The sequence below is a fragment of the Podarcis bocagei genome (genome assembly GCF_964188305.1).
Source record: "Podarcis bocagei genome assembly, chromosome: 6".
Taxonomy (NCBI): domain Eukaryota; kingdom Metazoa; phylum Chordata; class Lepidosauria; order Squamata; family Lacertidae; genus Podarcis; species Podarcis bocagei.
In genome coordinates, this window is record NC_138130.1 from 80,332,400 (window position 1) to 80,354,255 (window position 21,856).

At 41.6% G+C, this 21,856-nt stretch overlaps 1 protein-coding gene across 1 annotated transcript in view; it reads right to left on the minus strand.

Moving 5' to 3' along the window:
* Positions 1-21,427, minus strand: part of PDS5B (PDS5 cohesin associated factor B) — a 67,232-nt gene extending 45,805 nt beyond the window's left edge. The window contains exons 1-3 of the mRNA XM_081197858.1: positions 21,288-21,427; positions 5,510-5,633; positions 2,078-2,281 (exon numbers count right to left, since the gene is read on the minus strand). Coding sequence (XP_081053984.1) covers positions 2,078-2,281; positions 5,510-5,617 — 312 coding nt within the window. The 5' untranslated portion in view covers positions 5,618-5,633; positions 21,288-21,427. The remainder of the gene's footprint in view (positions 1-2,077; positions 2,282-5,509; positions 5,634-21,287) is intronic.
* Between the last annotated feature and the right edge of the window lie 429 nt (positions 21,428-21,856).

The window sequence follows — 21,856 nt, forward strand, 5'->3', positions numbered from 1 at the left end:
TGACACACAACACACCATTTTTGATGCCCATTCCATTACAAAGATGCAGCACTGTGCAACTCCTTAGAATTATTATTTTAGGAGGAAAAAGAAGTTATGTAACTGGAATAATCCACTATGGTTTATCATAATGTGCAATCCCCTCTTCTGGCATGGCCACAAGGAAATGAGAAGTGTTTGCTTCAGTTTCAATTAATCAGAGGTACATGGTAAACTGTGGCTAATCTTAACTATGATTCGCTTGTTAACTTCAGCTTAAAGTTGCACTTGTTTCAAACAAGTTCATAATAATTAAATTATTGTTAGAAATGAATCGCAGTTGAGTTTAACCAATTTTTCCAAGCTCAGATAAAACAACAAGCTGTAGTTAATCCAAAACAAAAATGAAAGCTTCTGAACCCTTCTTCACAACCACACTGGAGGAGGAAAGGTAAGAGGAAGACCCCCCCAAGGAAAACCTAGGTAGGTTCTTCTCAACAGAAAACCTGTACCCTACTCTGTGCCCTGATAACATTATGATGAAACTACCGGTACATTTTGCATGGCGAGTTTATGAAGCAGTGTCCATGTCCCTAGCAAATGGTCACAAAATGACACTCATTTCCATTCACTACAGGACAACGTTTTTCCAGCAGCTTCTTGACAGCGCTATCATAAAAGAGGCAAATGGGAGTCAAGAACTAAGTTCCATAACATACAACTTTGTCATTTATTGTACAGATATATTGTACAGATATTGTACAGAGTCTCGGAAAACAAATACAACAAACTGCAGACAATATAGCTGAGCAACATACAAATCAATATGGCTAACCTGATCCTAAACACCCACCCACCTCACTCACACACGAAAACAAAGATCACCACAGCCAATCACAAGCAAACAATCACACCCTAGGCCAACCCCAACCTCTCTCACCACCAAAGGAACACAAGTGAACAACACAAGCAACGCTGACACCAAACTCTACATACATTAAACATAATAGAAACACCGCCACCCGATCCCACCCCCATCCATCTTCCCTCTCTCCACCCCCCTTTCTTTTTTCTTTTTTTTCTTCTCCCCCTAATGCCTCAACAAATGAAATGGATTTGTAAAAATGTTACATGAAAAAAAATACGAGGCACTACACTTACTTCTGTAAAACAAGAAAATCCTTAATAAAATATTAAAAAATATATATATAGCTGAGCAAGATGGAACTGCTGAAAGCCATAAACATAAATATTACCTGCTAACATCAGAACACTTCATAATACAGAAACATATCTCTACCTAAAATTCAAACTGCTTTAGAATTCACATAGTCAAGGGGGGAAATGCCAAATGACTTGCCATAATTCAACCCCAAATGCCATAATTTAACAAATTAGTATATTTTGATAGCAGGCAACTGACAATATTTATTATTCATATTAACACATACACACACAAATAACTTTAAGGTCATTAGAAGCCACACAGAATGCCAGTGGTTATTAATTGTTTAGTTTTAGTTTTTCGTTTTTGCCTGTTGGAATAGCTTTAAACCTACACAGCTACTCAATTAAAGTAGGCCTGCAGCCCTAACTGATATAATCAAGTTCTCATTTAAGGGTCATAGGAACGCACAACTGCATTTAGCACTTGCAAAATTTTATTTCAAAATTCTTTTAACAGGCAAAATGTCCCTGCTTATCGACTTTTCAATTTTCCTAGGCTTTGTTTTGCAACATAGATCAATCTGTGATAAATAACAGGCAACTGTCACTCCAAGCCTAAATACACTGTAGCAAATATTATCAGTACTTCCCTTCAAACTGGGCCTATAGGACCAGACTACACCTTAACCACCTTAACAATTCCCACACTGATCCTACAACAAATCACTTAAAAATACCTAGCTAACTTCTGGAAATGGAGCCAGTGCTTTTAAAAATATTTAATTCATATCAGTTAGAATATGCAGTGTGAAAGCTCTGCTGAAGAGTTCTAACCTCTCGATTGTTTGTTTTTGAATGTTTAGAAATAAACATAAAACAGCACTACTGCTCATCCAAAGTCACAGAAAATAAGGATGACATGCAATCTTACCTTAAGTTTATCTGGTGAAGTGTATGGTGCTTCAGGAGCATATATTCTAAAAATATCAGCAAGACAACAAGCTACGAGCAAGCGCACATCTTTATCAGGATGCTTAAGGAAAAAATCGGAGGCAAGATGTAAAGCGAGATTTAGATAGAGCTCCTTTTCTTCTTCAGAGTCCTGGTCCATATCCATGAATGTTTTGACAACCATCTGCCAAAAGAAAGTTCCAAGATAAGCAACATTCGCTAGAAAAAAACCAGCCCATATTAAAAAACCACATACATTAAAAGGGCTATTTTTCTTTATGTGCTTCTTCATTTTCCTGACTATTTTGACTTTTCCGTAATGAGGGTAAAATATTGTAAGCTTCAAAATGGTTGAATGTCAAAGTATTTAATCTACAGTCTTGTGACAAATAATATTTGCATTAAAGGTAAAGGTAAAGGTACCCCTGCCCGTACGGGCCAGTCTTGACAGACTCTAGGGTTGTGCGCTCATCTCACTCTAGAGGCCGGGAGCCGGCGCCGTCCGCAGACACTTCTGGGTCACGTGGCCAGCGTGATGAAGCTGCTCTGGCGAACCGGCACCACAGCAGCACACGGAACGCCGTTTACCTTCCCGCTATAAAGCGGTACCTATTTATCTACTTGCACTTAAGGGTGCTTTCGAACTGCTAGGTGGGCAGGAGCTGGGACCAAACGACGGGAGCTCACCCCGCCACGGGGATTCGAACCGCCGACCATGCAATCGGCAAGTCCTAGGCGCTGAGGTTTTACCCACAGCGCCACCCGCGTCCCAATATTTGCATTACATCTTTGCTAATAGCACATATCAACATGCAATGGCACTAGGAATAAACACACAGCAAAGATGGTTGCTGCCGACAGGAATGTACAGCCAAAATAAATCTGTATCTGACAAAGTAGATTCTGCCCTATAAAGGTTGCACTTGTTTAAGGTGCCACAAGTTTGCTTTTGCTGCAGCAAATCAACACAATCGCTCTTCTCACTTCCCTTGGGGAAGGGCCATAGCTCAGTGGTAGAGACTGTCTTGCATGCAGAAGGCCCCAAATTTTATCTCCCGGTAGAGCTGGGAGGGACTTTTGCCTGAAACCCTGGATAGCTGCTTTCAGACAGTGGAGACAATACTGAGCTAGATAGACCAAGGGCCTGATTCAGTGTTTGGCGGCTTCCTATCTTCCTGTAAGTCTGCCATTGCACAGCCCCTGTTGGGAGGATTTGCAGTGCCACATCGCAACCCGGGATTTGCATAAAGTCATAGTGAAGGAGGAGAGCAAAAGAGAAGACAGGTTGCACAAAAGCAGTGAATATGGCATGGAAGTGAGAAGGGAGAGACATTGAAAGGAGGTGGAAGTAGTGGTTTAAAACAATGGCTGAACTTCAAGTAAAGCATTGAAAGAGAGGAAAGCAACAGTTTAAAATGGTTTTAAACAACGGCAGAGGTTTGAGGGAAATGGGGATAGAGGGGCACCGAGGGAAATTGTGATTTAAACCAAGAGAACTGTTTGAATAAAGCGGGGGTGTAAAAAACTGTATGCTTTTTCAGACTGTCATCTAAATATTCATTTCACTGGAAATCTTTTGATATATATATATATTAAAAAAATCTATGTTAGTCATTCTCAGAGTCGACTCATTGATATCAGTGACTTGGACGCACTGATTTCAATGGATTTATTCATTATTTTAAAAGAATGTAACAAATTATTCAAGCTTCTCTGGAGTTCAGCTTTGTTGTTCAAAGTACTTCACGAAAACTTTTGAAGTTCACTTACACGGCAACAGAACTTCTGGAAAATCTAACATGAAAAAGACTGCATTTTCTAACAAAACCTATTTATTACCATAGCATATTGCAATATTTTTTGCTACACACAAAAACCAGCAACCAACCTCAAACACTAAAATTATTAAGAGCAATTTTAGTCAGGCCTAATTATAAAGAGAAGAGTACAATCAAAGTTAATCTTCTAGGTATACCTAGAAACTTATTTACAAACCCAGAAGGCATCAGGTGTTTACTCTATTGAATCTATTTTAAAATTTCAAGATTTTGTAATGCACTCGGTTGCATGAAGCGCACAAACAGTTGTCTATCCATATTACCCTGGGGGAGGAGCTAATTTATATCTGTGAAAACGTAAGCGTATCACGAATCATTTGGCCCCATAATTGTATCCTGTCTTTGAACTGTAATATAAATGGTGTGTGATCAATTTTTAGGAGTATCTCTTTTCAAATATTTAAAAAGTAATCAATTATGTACTACTTAACACTCTAAAGATCTATACAATTCTTTCCATGAGAGACTTATTAAGCCATCTATAAGATGATGACATAGAAGATTCCATAAAAGTAAGTCGGAAACTCCACTTCTCCTTCTCTGGCCTCTGGTAATGCTGATCTCAATCAATGATTCAGCTAACTGCAAATAGGAATCCAATTAAGATACCAGCTGGGTACTGGATTCTTTTCAGTGTGCAGAGAAAATAGGAGAAGCACACTGTGGAAGCAAGAAAGGGTGTAATATTTAGGCTGCACAATGTTGGGAATGCACCGGTTTTCATACTCAGCAAGCAGCCTACACATGATGGAGCATAACCATGTCATTTTAATATGCACAGGTTTCATGCATGGTGGGGCAACAGAACTGTACACATACATCCACCCTAGGTCATGTCTCAACTGCACCTCCCCTTGTATTTGTGTCCATAGACCAAGCTCCCAACATGCACGGTACTGTCAACATGTACGATTCTCTCAAAATTCAGAATGTGCCTGCTGGTCCGAAAAAGGTTGGCAGCTTCACCTTAGACCAATAAATAATAACTATACCCAATAGGATCTATATAAGAACTATTACATTCAATTGGGTATTTAACTAAACATTATATTCAAATTTTGACTTCCATGTCATTATTTCATTCTCGGTTTCCCAGTATCTGTAAATTTCAGAACATACTGTCCTTACTGTCACTGAGCTAGCTAGATAGCTAGGACATCTTTCTCCTTCTCTTCCCCCCCCCCACATATTTACTGGAAAAATAACTGTGACAAACTCTTACCTCTACAGATCTGAGCAGAAGGAGGGAAGGGGATCCTTGTTTGAAAGTTTGGTAGATGTACATGATGAGAATGCTCTGCCGATTTCAGCAGCAAATTACCATATTTTTCTGTGTATAAGACGCCCCCATGTATAAGACACCCCCTATTTTTGGGGACTCCAAATTAAGAAAACACCCCTCAGCACTATCCGTGTATAAGACAAGCCCCAATTTTAAACCTATTTTTTTGGTTAAAAAACCTAGTCATACATAGAAAAATTTGTAGTAATTTTTTTTAAAAAGCAGAGGAGAGAAAAAATATAAATGCATAAGTTAGAACTGCCCAAAATGTGTAATAAAACTGGTCACTCACTTTTAACCGCCGTACCATCTCTTCTTTAGAAATTTTATCAGATATTTCCTTAACGCCGGGTGGATAAGTAATTTTTCCATCATTGGCTCGAGTCTTTGAATGAGCCATGATGCTGGTTTAAAACCTGGAACAGAGAAAAATTGAATTAGATAATATTTAATACCCATCACACAGTTATCTAATTTATTTTTGTTTTGTTTTTAAGACACTGAAGTCCAAGTGGCCAATTTTATAAAGCAAGGAACAAATTTAAGTGACGTAACAATTCTACCTGAACTGTGCTACAGTTTTACACATCCAATACATATGCAATTGTACCACATCTGCTAGTAATCAGACACCGAACAAGCCAACTAGCTCAATATGAAAGTTGCTGTATTGGGAATTGGGGTTGCTTGTGCATAAACTGCAAACTGCTCCAAGCTAGCCGTATAGCTAAAACTTTCCCTGGTTAACAGCCCTTGAAACGCGACTGTCTTAGTCACTGGCAGAATCCGTCAGTGGGCAGGACCTAAATTTCCTCCAACATAAAAGTTGCTTGACTCCAAGTCTCCTCCTAGATTCCCTGCGCGGAAGCCTTCTGCGCAGCGTGGGCGTGCCAAGCAGAGGTCCTGTGCTCTCTCCGCTGATCTCACTGGAAGAGTCTCGGAGCCTCCCCTCCGCCTTACTCTCAGCTTCCCCTCTCTCCCTGGTGTCCCCTGGATTTCTTTCCCCCGTGGAAGCCCTCTCTCTCTCCTTGCTAGTTCCCTCCCCTGCATCACTGGAGCGACTTTCCTCTCCTCTTCCCTCTGATGGCAGTTCCCTGACAGTTACCATAGATATAGTCAAGGCAAGAGTTTACAATCTCATTTAAACTAAACCTAGATGATTTCCCCCCCTACTGCAAATGTAGAGAAACTGACATTTTGACACTTTTAAGAAGCGGGTCAGGGATTTAGAATAAGAGAAAGCAAAAGAGACAGCCATAATGCATAATTTCAAAAACGGAATTAGTTAATTTATAATTTAATGTCTGAATATAGCACATGCTTCAAAGGAGACTCTTAATCTCACCTCAACAGTATCCTCCTCAAGTTTTAACTTTTCTACATGTAGACAGAAATATATATATCTAGAAACATAGTGGGTGTGGTGTGGGTGCACCGTTCCGGAGCCCCGTTCGCATTCAGAAGCAAACGTAACTAGCAACGGCACGTCTGCGCACGCACCGCTTTTCGCCGCTTCTGCGCATGATGTCATTTTGAGCGTCTGCACACGCACGAGCGGCGAAACCCAGAAGTAACGTGCTCTGTTACTTCTGGGTTGCTGCGGAGCGCAACACAAACGCACTCAACATGAAGCATATTCAACCCGAGGTATGACTGTACATATATATACACACACACACACACACACGGAAATTCTGCTATATGAAGAACTTTTATCCAAAATAATCTGTGACACAATACATCCCTAAGAACAAATGTGCCTCAGTGGATCGATTGGCACAGGAGCCCTCTTTCTTCCTACCCAGGCTGACCCTTCCCACAATTACTTCTAAAGAAGTAATTTGCAGGCCAGAACTCAAGACAGAGAGATGGTTGTAACGTATGGCATACAGTTAGCAAGCACCAACTTCCCATTACAAGAGTGGTTGGCACACACTGGTGTACATGTTGTTGAGGATGAATCAGGGCATGGAGAGCCTCCACTAAATACTCTCACACTCCCCTCCCATAGGAGCTACTGTTCCTCATGGGGGATAAGCCAGTTCCCTGATAAGAAACATTACAAGCTGGAAAAACATACACTCATATTAGAACTGATGTCAACTGCGTCTTTTAAACTACTAGTACACCCATTATTTCATATAAAACTATTTACAAGGTGAATAAAGGGATAGAAGATAAGCTAGGCATTTATCATCTCTCTCTCATCTATCAATCATAATCATCTATCATCTATCTATCTATCTATCTATCTATCTATCTATCTATCATCTATACTTCTATATAAAAAAAATGAGAAAAGAGGAAAGCAATTCCCAAGAGATCCTGCAGCATTTGATAATGGAAGACACAGCAAAGTATATAGGAAAAAGTCATACCTCTTATCATATGAAACGATGCTCTTACTAAATCTAAGGTAAACAGAATCAGAAAAGTTTCTTGGTTATTCTAGCTAGGATCTTTAAAAAAAAACAAAAAACCAACGCATGTCAAATACTACCAAAAATACATTGTGCTGCTTTGGAATACTATAAACTAAAAATGAACAAAACAAAAATTAAGATTATATGCTAGGTGCATTTCCATGCACAAGAAAACAAATGCAACAAAAGTTTAAAAAGCAGAATAAAAATGTACTAAAATCCTATTAAAATAAACAAACAAGGAAGTCATTTCTTAAGGAGCCCTGAGCTCAACAGGATTATTCTGTATGCGTCTTGCTCAACCACAGTGTCACTAACTGCCTCCTTCCACTAGCAAGCCTAATAACCCCCAATCTCCATTCCACACATATTTACTTCATGTATCCCTACGCAACCCACAAGTGGATAGAAAAGGGGTATTGGTTGGGAAATACATTAGTGGCCATCCTACCCTAAAGATCCATGACCCATGTCACATTTTATATAACATAGTAAGAGTCAATACAGGGTTCACACAAAACCAGTGTAAAGTACACAGGATTTTCCCCCATCTTAATTGTTTGCCTAAATGCACTTGCCTGTTTAGAAGCATGCACACACCACTTTTTAGCAGCATTCCACACAGGTTCCTTATAAAAAGCATTTCCAAATGACTTAAGCCAGGCAAGATTCAATATATTACATTCCAGCAACAAGCTTTAAAGTAATCAAGATTCAATAGCTGCCTTTTCATCTAAGGTACTTAAAAGTTTCATTCATTTTAAATCAGGGAATCCCAACTGTTATCACAGAAGCCATGAGACAAATCAAAGAATTAGTTGTTCTCAGGTATTTTACATTACATTACATTACATTACTGACAGAACATACACATGCAGTCTCTATGTTCCAAAGCACAGGTTTTTCCTCTTTCAGATATATCACTTCTCTTATGAGTTATAATATACTTTTTAAGACACAGGTGACGCCTGTCTGTGACTGATGAGGTCCATCATATGTGAGATATAATATACATATTAATACATAGGCCTCATAATGCACAGGCAGTAGCATTCGAATGGTTAGGGTACTTTAAAATATAGAGAACTGTAATTTGGTACACACATAGCTGAATCGCTCCAATTTTGAGAAAGTTAGAAACACAATTTCAATGTCCAGCAGCTGAAATGCAGAATATCTTCTTCATAACAGTAGCTAGCTCTCCAGCAGAGAATAGAAAGAAGCAAATGACAAAAATTAAAAGATTCTAATTTCACACACTTTTAACCATTAGATTGGGAGGGGGGAATTCCTGTGACAGTAAAGAATGTGAATATACAGTATATTGTTAGCGTTGTATGCCTAACATATAATCAGTTTAAAAGTCACACCAAATCATGAGGTGTAAAGCTTAAATGTGGCCTGACATGATACTGACATATGAGAAACCATGGTTCAAGAGTGACCAGCTAATTAAAAAGTGATGCCAAATTTTGGAAGCAGATTTAGAAGCATAGCTTCTGCAAGCTTTGTTACGACGTGATGTTGAAATTGACAGATCATGGTTATGGCCATTGTTCTACCTCCTGAACCTACTGTGCCAAAGTAGGTGCAAGAAAAAGTAATGAATGGCCATCCTGGGAATAGCAGTGACCCTAATTTTCAGTGTGAAGTAGCTTGAGCACTGAAATGCTTGCCGAAACTCAAGGTTTTGAGAGATTTCTGCTGAAGAGAAAGAATAGGAGAAGAGATGTGGGTCTGAGAACCAAGTGAAGCCTTTAGTACCATCTTTAATCCAACTTCCTTCTCCCCATGCTCAGTACTATGGTTTGGCATACTGCTCAAATAAGCCTCACTCACTGTTAGAGGTTCTGCTACTTAGAGAAAACATTGAAGTGGTACAAACGTAAGTCTGGTTTGGGATGTAGGTGGAATTCATGGTTTTCTCCTACAGGTGCAAGGTTCAGGTTCATGTGCTTTCCACTTTTGCTTCCCCTCACAGAATCAGGAATCGTGTTCAAAATTATCCAGGCACCAGGTGTGTTTTGCAACTGGTACGGGTCCAATTGTGACTACATGGAGATCTCTGGATGCCAGGATGACAACTGACATCTCCATCTGGCTGGCCCCTCCAGCTTTCTTAATCACATAAGCAGAAGACCTTATTTATTGCATTTATATCCCACCATTTATATCCCATCAATCATCATCATCACCACCACCACCCGCAAAGGCATCTAGACACCACCTAGTCACATGTGATGACTGTAACCTAGGTTTAATGTACTATTTGGCGATTAGCTTATATATCTGAGTTTCTCACACTGCAGAAGCTTCCGCTAACTAACCACTGATGCTTGTTATGTCTGGACTTGGGGGAACTGAGGGCTGTAGTTTAGCATACCCTCTTAACCTCTTCCCCTCAGAACTAAAGACATGGATCCAGTCTCCAAAAAGCATGCTCCCAGCATGCCATAGGGCATACTGCTCAGCAGCAAGGCCACAAAAAGAATTTAAATAATCTAGATCAAAAAACTTACATACACAGGGGAATAAACTACTCTGAACTCTTACTACTGAACCCTTCTAGCACATGTGGACAATCTTCTTTCCAGGAACATGTTCCCTCATGGATAATTTATAAGTGGCTGCATTATGGCAGGCTCTCGTCAACAGGCTCTCTCAGCTATCTGCCTATCTCCCATTCCCACCACCCTTCTGAGTAACACCCCTCCCCACCTTCTCACTATATAGAAGGATCTGGCAACTTCTGTTTCAGTGTATCTGAAGAAGTGTGCATGCACACGAAAGCTCATACCAAGAACTAACTTAGTTGGTCTTTAAGGTGCTACTGGAAGGATTTTTTTTTTATTTTGACTATGGCAGACCAACACGGCTACCTATCTACTACTGCATTATGGCAGTGTGAGAGTCAAAAGTGTGTGGGGCCAACACATTTTTCTCCTCCTATCCATGACCTTCTTTTCCCTCTTTCTATCACCCTCTTTTCTTGCTGGGTCTTTTTCTAACACTTTTGGGAGGGGTCTTTCTCCCCACTTTTCTTACCCAGCGGTTTGCTGAGGCAGTAACAGATTGCTGAGGTCTGAACTAATTGCTGATACGTGCTTTTTTAAAGTTCAGGAGTCACATAATTTTTGGCCAAGGATCACAGGTTGCCCACACCAGCTCTTCAGGGAACACTTCTATAGGGCATACCTATAGAATAGATGGGGGACGCAGGTGGCGCTGTGGGTAAAACCTCAGTGCCTAGGACTTGCCGATCGCATGGTCGGCGGTTCGAATCCCCACGGCGGGGTGCGCTCCCGTCATTCGGTCCCAGCGCCTGCCAACCTAGCAGTTCGAAAGCACCTCCGGGTGCAAGTAGATAAATAGGGACCGCTTACCAGCGGGAAGGTAAACGGCGTTCCGTGTGCTGCGCTGGCTCGCCAGATGCAGCTTGTCACGCTGGCCACGTGACCCGGAAGTGTCTGTGGACAGCGCTGGCTCCCGGCCTCTAAAGTGAGATGAGCGCACAACCCTAGAGTCTGGCAAGACTGGCCCGTACGGGCAGGGGTACCTTTACCTTTACCTATAGAATAGATGGGGGGGGAGTCATCAGTACACAGATAAAGGAAAACTGCCTGCATCAAAAGCTGTGCAAAGAATTTTCACAAATCACGACTTTACAAGAAGTCACTTAAACCAATGAAGGCGTAACACCTATTAAGTGGAGTTCTTCCAGTATCAAAATTATTGGTTCCCAGCAATAAGGGTGGCATGGGAAAAGCTGGGAAAAGCCAACCCATTGAAGTGTGTGATATACAACTGACATTTCAGTTGCATCCAGAGATTTGTTGTATTCAAGAATCCCAGTTTTCATTCCAAGCACCATCTTGGATCCACACAGAAGCAATAACAACCAATAATAACATAAACTCAATAAGAATTCAGTCCCCTTCCCTGCAAATTAATTTATAGAGTCAAGCATGTTTATCTCAAAATTTTCACACTCAAGGCAACCAATTCCAGAATAAATGAATTCAAAAGCATATTAAAAAGCTGTTTGTTACCTAAATATACATGCCATAGGGTATCTAAATTCCAACTGTCTTCCATACACAATGGAAGCTAAACTTGGAATGTGTCAAATTTTACAGTAACTGGAAGTCACTTGCTTTTAAAAACCAAAAACAAGATGCTACAAACATTTGGTTTTGTATTTTTAATGCCACTGAACAAGTGTCCAAGACATATTTAAGTTTTAAAGAATGTTTTATTTAAGATTTATAAACTGCTTCCCAACAAACATTCATAACAATCTACAAACAGATTTTTAAAGCATCAAATTTCAAAACTCTGCATAACATGCAATATAAAATGGCTGATTCACTCTTCAGGGAAAGCCTTCTTAAAAAGGTAAGCAATATTGATTCCCCTCCAAAAAAACACTGAATGCTTGAAAAACTTCTCTCCAAAGGAGAGTAGCAAAAACCCCCACAATAAATTACCTGTCTGTGACTTGGAATCAACCATATTCCTGAAGATACAGTACTTAACCACAATCCTCAGATTCATACAACTTTCAGGGCTTAATCAGTCGCTTATCACAGCATTCTAAAGCAACAAATTACTAGCCAACTGAAGCTCACCACAATGCTCCCCAAGAAATCAAACATTATTAGTAATAAGTAACCTTCATAAAGGAACCTTGCAAAGGAACCCCTCTCACATAGCTCTATTAACTTGCCACACAGTTTCAAATATTTAACAACAGAAAGGAAGCAAATATGAGCAAAAGACAACAAAGTTTGCTATTAACTGCATATAACATAAGACGCACCTAGTTTTTGGAGGAGGAAAACAAGAAAAAAATATTCTGATTCTCAGAAGCCAGAACAACAAGAGGGATCGCGGCGCAGCGAAAGCAGCGATCCCTCTTGCTGTCCTGGCTTCTGGGATAGCTGTGCAGCCTGCATTCGCTCCATAAGACGCACACACATTTCCCCTTACTTTTTAGGAGGGAAAAATGAGTCTTATAGAGCAAAAAGTACGGTAGTTCCATTTTACATCTGACTGGCACCAATTTATATAGTCTATGCTGACAACCCTGTTTTCTAGAGAAACAAGATTTCATCCTAGTCCATCAGCTTTGGCAAAAATACTACCTACAATGTGAGTTCAAATGTCTCGCTGAAGAATATCATAATGCAATCACTAGGACTTATATAGAATTTAGATATTTGTGAAACCAGCTATGTAGGCTAGAAGCAAAACTCATCAGCTGCGATGACAATCCTTAATCAAAAAAATACTGCAACTCTTCCCCTAACCTTTTGTGTGGATACAAAGAATCTTCTGTATATGAAGTCATAGGTCTGAAAATATTGATAGGTCAGAGATGAGGACCTCTTTTTTCAGTCCAAGACAAAAGGTGGTGGAATTCAGTAAGTGCTGGAGAATGTGATTTGACTATTTAAAAAATGTTCTGATCTGGTGACTTTACTTCAGTTTCAATGGTGGCACACCCTAAGTTCAAGGCTGCTTGGGATTTGCTGCCTCCCTTCCCGCTGCACCCCATGAAAAGCCCCTCCAAGTGGTCAGGGGACACTCAGGTATATAGTCTGGGATACAGTGTGGGGAAATGGCAAAGAATCAAAGGATGGGAGAAATCACCAAAACTTAAGCAAAAGCAACCTGCCCACAGAGACTTCCTAAACGTACTCAATTTTTGCTGATTCACCACATCTCAGACTGTTCCTGATTGTCTCCAGACCACTAGCAGGGACTTTTTAGGGTGGCATCAAGACCTAGAGCCATTGTGTAAAGTGTCTCTTGGTTGGTTGCAAGTGGTTTCAAGCCTATAATAGCCTTGTAATGCTATAGTCAATGTTCTTGTTGCCATGTTGCAGATGCATGGCTGAAGACAAGGCTGAAAGTGACTTACCTAAGACAATAGTATTTAGTGTCCACATCCCATCAGTTGAGGACAGACAATTGTTTGTGGACATACTCAGATTATGGAACTTCGTGCCTTGGAGAGTTAACATCAAGCCTCCTCTCTTTCGGTCTTTTGCAAAACAGTTTAGACACTTTTTATTCTGGCAGGCATGATCTGCTAGGACAATTTTTAATTGTCTGATCACTTGCCTCAAGGTGTTTTTAACAGTTGTGCCTGTACCTTGCATTATTGCATTGGTATGTTTTATAAACTGATTTTGTGAGTTGTTTTTAGCCTGAATACTGTGTTATACTAGACTAATGCAGTATATATTTCTATGAATTCATAATAGTGAGTTCATGGCAAAAATGAGATTTTTACCAGGCATTTTCATAACTCAGTCTCACTTCAACCCCACTACAGTGGTGCCCCGCAAGACAAATGCCTTGCAAGACGAAAAACTCGCTAGACGAAAGGGTTTTGCAGTTTTTGAGCTGCTTCGCAAGACGAATTTCCCTATGGGCTTGCTTCGCAAGACGAAAACGTCTTGCGTTTTTTGCAAGTTTGTTTCCTTTTTCTTAACACCGTTAATACAGTTGCGACTTGACTTCGAGGAGCAACTCATAGAACGCGGTGTGGTAGCCTTTTTTGAGGTTTTTGGTGATTTTTGAAGCTTTTCCAAAACTTTTCCGACACCGTGCTTCGCAAGACGAAAAATACGCTAGACGAAAAAACTCACGGAACGAATTAATTTCATCTTGCGAGGCACCACTGTATTTGTATACGCCAGGGCAGAAGGAAGGAACAAGTGGGAAAGTGTTTCTAACCCTGGCCCTCAGTGGACATCTCCATTACCAGTCAGGTTCTGCTGCCAATGGAGGTGCCCGAGGTGGACATCTAAATCCCCTCCAGCGCAGTAGATTTGGGGGTTGTATTGCCCTTCCCACTGCCCTTTCCTGTATGTTTTCCAGCTTTACAATATCATTTATGAAATTAGTTGTTCAGAGATGTGCATGGTGTGTTTTTTAATGCTGTACCAAAAATGCATATAATTAAGCTTCTTCACACCACAGTCAGTTCAGACCCACCAGCAGATTTTGTTAGTGCGCATCACTTGACACATCCTTACATTCAGTCTCCCTACCATTTTCTTGCCCAACAACCCCACACAGGGAATATCCTCTGCTTTTCAGAGTCTGCTTGAGATTGCACCATTCTGAAAACATCTCTGCAATCTACAAATATACTTCGTTACTTTGATCTTTGGAGTTCTTTTAAGAACTGAAATGTGGACACTAACATACCCTGAATACTAGTTTCTTTTTAATTTTTCAGTCAGTTCTACAACTTTATCCTCTTTCATCCCCATTTTACACAGTTCTTCACAATTCACTTCTCCAAAACACTGCTTCACATATGGGCTTCTCTCTCCCAACATCCTTGCAATTTAACATATGTTCAAGAATTTGTTTAGCTTCCCTGCAGTTTCCTTCCCTTCCTTCAGTGTTTTCTTTTATACTGACATCTTTCTCCAGAGAGTTTCCTACTTCTAGTGTGTTCACTTTTTAATATTATCAGTTTCTTCCACAGTTTCTTGGCTTGCCTTACTGTAAACTTACATTTACAATGCCATAATTTCTGCTTTTTATTTTTCTCATTTTAGCGATGCTTCATTTGTACAGCTTTTAATGCAAGTCACATTTCTTTCTACAGCCTCCTTGACTGCAATTTAACAGCAATTTCAAGAAATAGTACATTATAAATATAACTGTGACTTTCTTGACGATTTCCCACTCAGCAGAAAGTTTGGTGGTGTTACACTCACTGTTTTGAAGCAGTTGAACAGGATATTTCACATCAAATTCAAGGCACCATAGGATTTAATCATAACTCTTGTCAACCCAAATCTGCAATTATTTATTGTGTCTAAGCTTCTGGGTTTATCACAATGACATTTCCCAGTCAATTTCATTATATCAACAAGGTGGCTCCTTGATTTACTTTATATATACCATCCAACTGTCAGTCAATGAGCTGACAATACAGTGCATTTAGTACTTATTTAGCTGGAATTTCTACTTATAACAATTCTGTGGATAAGTTTGTTTCCTTTATTATGGTGGGACAGAACTTCCAACCCATGGGCCAGATTATAGTCAATAGGGATAGGATTAGCTACGGCTCCCATCATCCCCAGCCAGGATGGCCAATGGTCAGAGATGATGGGAATTGTTGTCCAACATCTAGAAGCTACCCCAGTTCCCACCCTAGTGCAACCAAATCCTGCTCTGAGCAAGGATATTCCTTGGCAGCTCATCTGGAGTTGAAGCCAGGCTGCAAAGGAAGGTAGGAAAAAACCAGGAACACACTTTAACCATTCAATTTTGTGGGGGTGAAAGCACCCCCCTGGGTCACTTTTCACTGTGCAATTCACAGTAAGCAGATCTAAAAAGTAGTCCTTCTAGGACACAAACTGTCACCCACACAGTATCTCCAAACTTCAGCACTTACCACTTACCATTTTTCTACTGGAAACAAAAGAAAATCTGTAGCATACAATGCTCCCAAAATGAATCACATTTTGCCATTAGGGTGTATTTACTATCCTAGTCACTGTTATAATTTTTTCATAGAAAAATGGTCAGGGACACATCACCAAAGAATACTGAGATCAAACACGTTTGCAGTTACATGACCCACTGTTGCAGCGCAGATCTATCTAGAAAGACACAACTTTGGCCGAAGGTATTTTCATTTGTTTTACAGAGAGCAAAACAACTCATGATTATTGAGCAAGTGTTAATAGGTTGGCACAAACCATATCAGGTTTTGGGGACGTTTCTCTAACCTAGGACAACTTTCTTGCAAATTTCTAAATGGGTTTAGGAAAACACCCAGAAATAAGTGTTTTCTGGCTCTTAGTGTTTGAGTATTGTCAAACACACTTCTTCTTACACCACAGACAAAAATATTTTCTGGGGTTGCACTTCTACCCCACAATACATTGAAAGTTTCATCGAAGTAGACAATACACCTCCAAAAACTTACTGTGATTGTTTTCCCCTGACACTGGGACAGTGCTTTTTTTCTAGAAAAAGAGGAGCAGGATCTCCATCCCTACCTTACAATTCCTGGTTTATTTAACATGCAGAGCAACAATACTGTCAACGTAAGTTTACTTGGTTCTCTCAATAATTTTTATGCAAGTATATTTTCAGTTTCAGGTGCTACAAGTCACCTGCTTTGGCTCTCTTATCATCAGGATATAGACATATATGTTTCTTCACTCTTTGTTTCTACATACAGTACTACCTTGGGTTAAGTACTTAATTTGTTCCAGAGGTCTGTTCTTAACCTGAAACTGTTCTTAACCTGAAGCACCACTTTAGCTAGTGGGGCCTCCTGCTGCTGCTGCTGCGCCGCTGGAGCACAATGTCTGTTCTCATCCTGAAGCAAAGTTCTTAACCTGAGGTACTATTTCTGAGTTAGCAGAGTATGTAACCTGAAGCGTATGTAACCTGAAGCGTATGTAACCTGAGGTACCATTGTATTTTTGTAGAAATTACATTTAATCTTCACATTGAGATCTCAGTTTGAATGCACTGATTTCAGCTTCTATCTATCCACCAGTGCTTTGAGAAAATAAATTGTCCCCGTTTCCTTAACCTGATCAGCTTCGCATTAGAAGGAGCACCAGCAAATGAGTTACCGTATATTGCAGTCCTACATATGTGTTCCCTCCCCCAAAACATCCCTTGTTTTTTAATAGATTTAAATTCTTTATTCTAACACCAGCATTACATTCATGCATTGAGACTTCACAGCTTTGCCTGTTGTCTCACTATGAGAATCTGGTCTTAACCTATGTAGCAATCTAAATTTGCCTTCCTGGACTTCCCAACTAAATTGTCTGCCTTCTCTAGTAGCCTAACTAGTCATTTTATGATATCAGAAACAGTCACACCACACAGGAAGGTAATGTCATGCAATCAAGCTACCCATCACAAATCTATCTATGTCTCTAAGGTTACTACATGGATCCTACACTCTATACTATGGGGAATGTGGAGCTCTAAGCCATTGCAAGAACTCTATCACCATTAGAGAAATGGTGAGGTTATAGCAAACACACTTTCTGATCCACTGTCCTCCTCTGTCTAGATTCTGCAAATGTTTTTTTCAATAGAATAAATGGGCAAGAACTCTTGAAAGTGCTACATTCCAATGTGTTTGCCATCAGTTGAAAATTCAGTCATATATTTTCTCTATTTCTAATATTAGACTACCACCAATACTTTGGCCACCTCATGAGAAGAGAAGACTCCCTGGAAAAGACCCTGATGTTGGGAAAGATTGAGGACACAAGGAGAAGGGAACTACAGAGGACGAGATGGTTGGACAGTGTTCTTGAAGCTACCAGCATGAGTTTGACCAAACTGCGGGAGGCAGTGGAAGACAGGAATGCCTGGCGTGCTCTGGTCCATGGGGTCACGAAGAGTTGGACACGACTAAATGACTAAATAACAACAGCAAAAACTATATTTTAACCTCATTATAAACTCTTTTATAATGATGAAGCACAAGGTTGTGCTCTAATAATGTAAGAAGTGCCAGATAATAGAAGAAGTAACCAAATTCCTCAAGCAACACTATTCCTAAACATTTAAGAACAGTAAGAGATATTATGAACATTATTCTTAAGAGCTTCGGCGGGAAAGGATGTCTTATTTTAGCTTGAATCTGTTTAACAGGACAACACTACTCAATTCATGGCAAGACCCTCCATAGGTGAATTTTCTACATTTACACAGTATTGAGGAACTTACAGGCCAATCCTAGACATGTCTACTCAGAAGCCCCATTTACTTCACTTATGCTTACTTACAATAAGTGAGTGTGTAATTACAGCCTTAGATAGTGCTACAACTCTTACAAATGTAAACAACGTTTTAGAAACTATCACTGACTTAAGGATGCAAGCTGATTACATTCTTACCTGGCACTAACCAGAAAAGTATCCATTGAAACGATCTCCAGTATTTTGATTCTGAGTAATAGACTGCATCTGACCTTGCAAACAGTGAAGTCAGATACAGTCACTCCCTCTAACCACCTTCCTCCCTTGCCCCTAGCAGTAAAAAGCAGTACATAAAAGCAGTTAAAAGGTATGGGAGAATTAAAAGAGAGTTGCCTTTCCTTAAGGGGACATTTGAAGTAGGCGACAAGTTTACTTCCTAGGGAGAACATACCACAACTAAGAACCACAACCAAGGTGTTTCCCCTTTCTCTTTGAGAGGGAAAGGACAGCTTCATTCACAAACTTCCTAGTGACAGTATGGACACTCAGCACAGCACACAAAGAAAAAGTTCCACCTATGAGTCCCCCTCACTTTTCCTGCTAGGTAAATACAACCATTGCTTTAATCATATTTGCCCTATCACACACCCCAACTAAGTAGTGGAGGGGAAGAAAGGTAGTGAAGGAGCGTCTCCACCCCCATCGTTCTGCCCGGACACTGAGGTCCAGCGCCAAGGGCCTTCTGGCGGTTCCCTCACTGTGAGAAGCAAAACTACAGGGAACCAGGCAGAAGGCCTTCTCGGTAGTGGCACCTGCCCTGTGGAACGCCCTCCCATCAGATGTCAAAGAGAGAAACAACTACGGTACCTGACATTTAGAAGACATCTGAAGGCAGCCCTGTTTAGGGACGTTTTTAATGTGTGATATTTTAATGTATTTTTAATATTTGTTGGAAGCTGCCCAGAATGGCTGGGAGATAATAAATTATCATTATTATTATTATTATTATTATTATTATCATCATCATCATCATCATCATCATCATCATCATCAAAGTGTGATTTCAGAAAGTGGTTATTAGACAAAGATCACCAGGCAGTTCACTATTTGCAAGTCTACTGTATATAGATTTATGACCAATTTAAAATAATAAAATAAGAAACATTTTGGAATATCTTAATTAAAAGATACCAATACTACATATAAATTTGAATAGTCATCCTCAAATACTTAAGCATGGCATTTATGTTTTTCCTGAAGTAACAGATTTCACAGCTAGCTGCCAATGAATACTATTTAAAGACATTACACCCGTTCAGAATAGTATACTGAACACATGCAAAGTGGGATTGATGCAATAAGCTCCACCCCTGATTTCCATGTGTAAACTGTACCTTATGCACAATGCCGGTGTGTGTACTAAATACAAGTCCTAGATTGTGTGTACAGAGCCCACTCTCTGTGTATAAGGCGCAATTTACTCATGAAGGATAGAGGAAAACCAGACTGCCAGAACCTTGTCGGCAGACATCTGCACAGGGCTAACACTATCCCTCACAATGCAGCAGTAAACAGAACTACCCATATAGGGTTTGACAAAATATTATTAACACACCTATAACTGTAACAGAAAAGCAGTGTCATCCAAAAATGCATTAAATCCAAGTTAATGAACAGCATGACCGTGCAAGACATACTTCACATTGCAGCTATAGGTCTCCACAAGAAATCATTGCAAAGTGAAAATATCGTGCACCTGTGAATTCCTTTACTTTTAACAGTAAATATATAAATATATCACTGCAGGAGCTGTACTAGTCATCTTGTTGATCTGAGGCTATGCCCACCCCTGATCTGTCTTTTCTCCATTAACCATGTAAGGAGCCGAGCTGCAGAGAGAGAAGCATCTTTATTTACTACATTGCAAGGCTGAAATTTCAGGTCCGGGATCCGTGGACAAACTCTCTTTCAAAAAGTAAAGGCTATCCGAGAGCGACCTATCACAATGATGGCAACTCACTGGCCGAAGGGAAAAGTGCAAGAGGCCTCTATTCAATATATGAAGCAACGGGTGCAAGGCAAACTAGCACGATTTGGATATGTTGTATTCGAGGCAAGCAGCGCCCACCCCACTTCCTCCGTAAAGGAGGGAGAGAGAAAGAGAGAGAGAGAGAGAAAGCGACACGCCTCCAATGCACGGCAAGTTAAGAGAGCATAAAAGGAGGTGGGGGAACGAGTCTGGAGTCCCTTTTCCCCCTTCCCTCCACCGCCATCCTTACCAGGCCCCAGCCAATGGCAGCAGGAAGGGGCTGAGCTGGGGCAGGGTGCCTCTGCGAGGAGGAGGAGGAGGTGGGGGGACTAGGCCAACTAGGGAAGCCAAAGCACAAGGCTGCTCCGGGGCTCTCGGAGCCGCTCAAGTCTTGCAAGGAAAAAGCGGCTCTATTGGGGCGGCTGGGGAAAGGGCAGCCGCGCCACATTTGAGGTGCAAAAGCCTCCTGCCGCCTGCAGCTGCTGTCTCTCGCCCAGAGATAAGGATTGTGCAAAGGGGGACCCGGGCAGGAGAAGGAAGAATGGGGCGGGGGAAGGGCAGGCGGAAAAAAATAAAAAATGTGCATTAAAGCCGGATGGGGAAGGCAGACAAGGTCACCCGCCACCACGCTGCTCATCCTCCCGCCACCCCCCAAAACACACACACAGACCCACAATCGCCCCACGGAGGAAAGGGCGGCAAGTTCAATATGCAGAGAACGGCCGAGGCGAAGGAGGGATGGCGGCACCGGGGGGGGGGGGAGCTGGAAGAAGAGCCATGGGGGGCAAGTAGTCCTCCTCCCAACCCCCTTCTCGGTTTGCCGCCTGCCTCGATCGCCGAAGGGCTGGCGGTGGCGCGAAACGGGCTTCCTCCCCGCCTAGAGAAAGAGGGCGCTGCGCTTACCTTCCCAGGGGCTGCCGCCGCCGCTGCTTCTCGTGAAGACGAGGCAGAGCGAGCTCGTCCGCTCCGCTCTCTGGCCCCGCCGCGCTAGGCTCGGGGAGCCGCCGCCGCTCGGCCCCGCAGCCAATCGCCGCGCACCCGCCTCCCTCCCTTCCGCAGCTCGCCGCGGTGCGTCTCCCCCCCACCCCTCCCCACTCGTCGGCTTCAAAATGGCGCCAACTCGTCTCCGGCGGCTGCTTCTCTCGGACGGACCCCGCCACCGAGCGGCAGAGAGAGGCCGGCGCCAAAGTGAGGCAGGAGCGACCCCTGCAGACACCGGGAAGGAAGTGGCGCTGGGAGACGGAGAAAGGGGGGACAGCGACACTGAACAGCCGTCCCAGAGACTGCGGGGTGCGTGGGGGCAACTCTTTCCCCCCTCCCGAGGCGGGTGGCTGCCTTCGCAATACAGCGCGTCGGCGGATTCCACGGTCGCCTAAATAAATTGGGTATAAGAAGGAAGAAAGGCATGAAACTTCGGATGCACTCCGCAAAGCACCTCCGAGCCTGACCCTGCTGTTTGCAATCGTGCATGC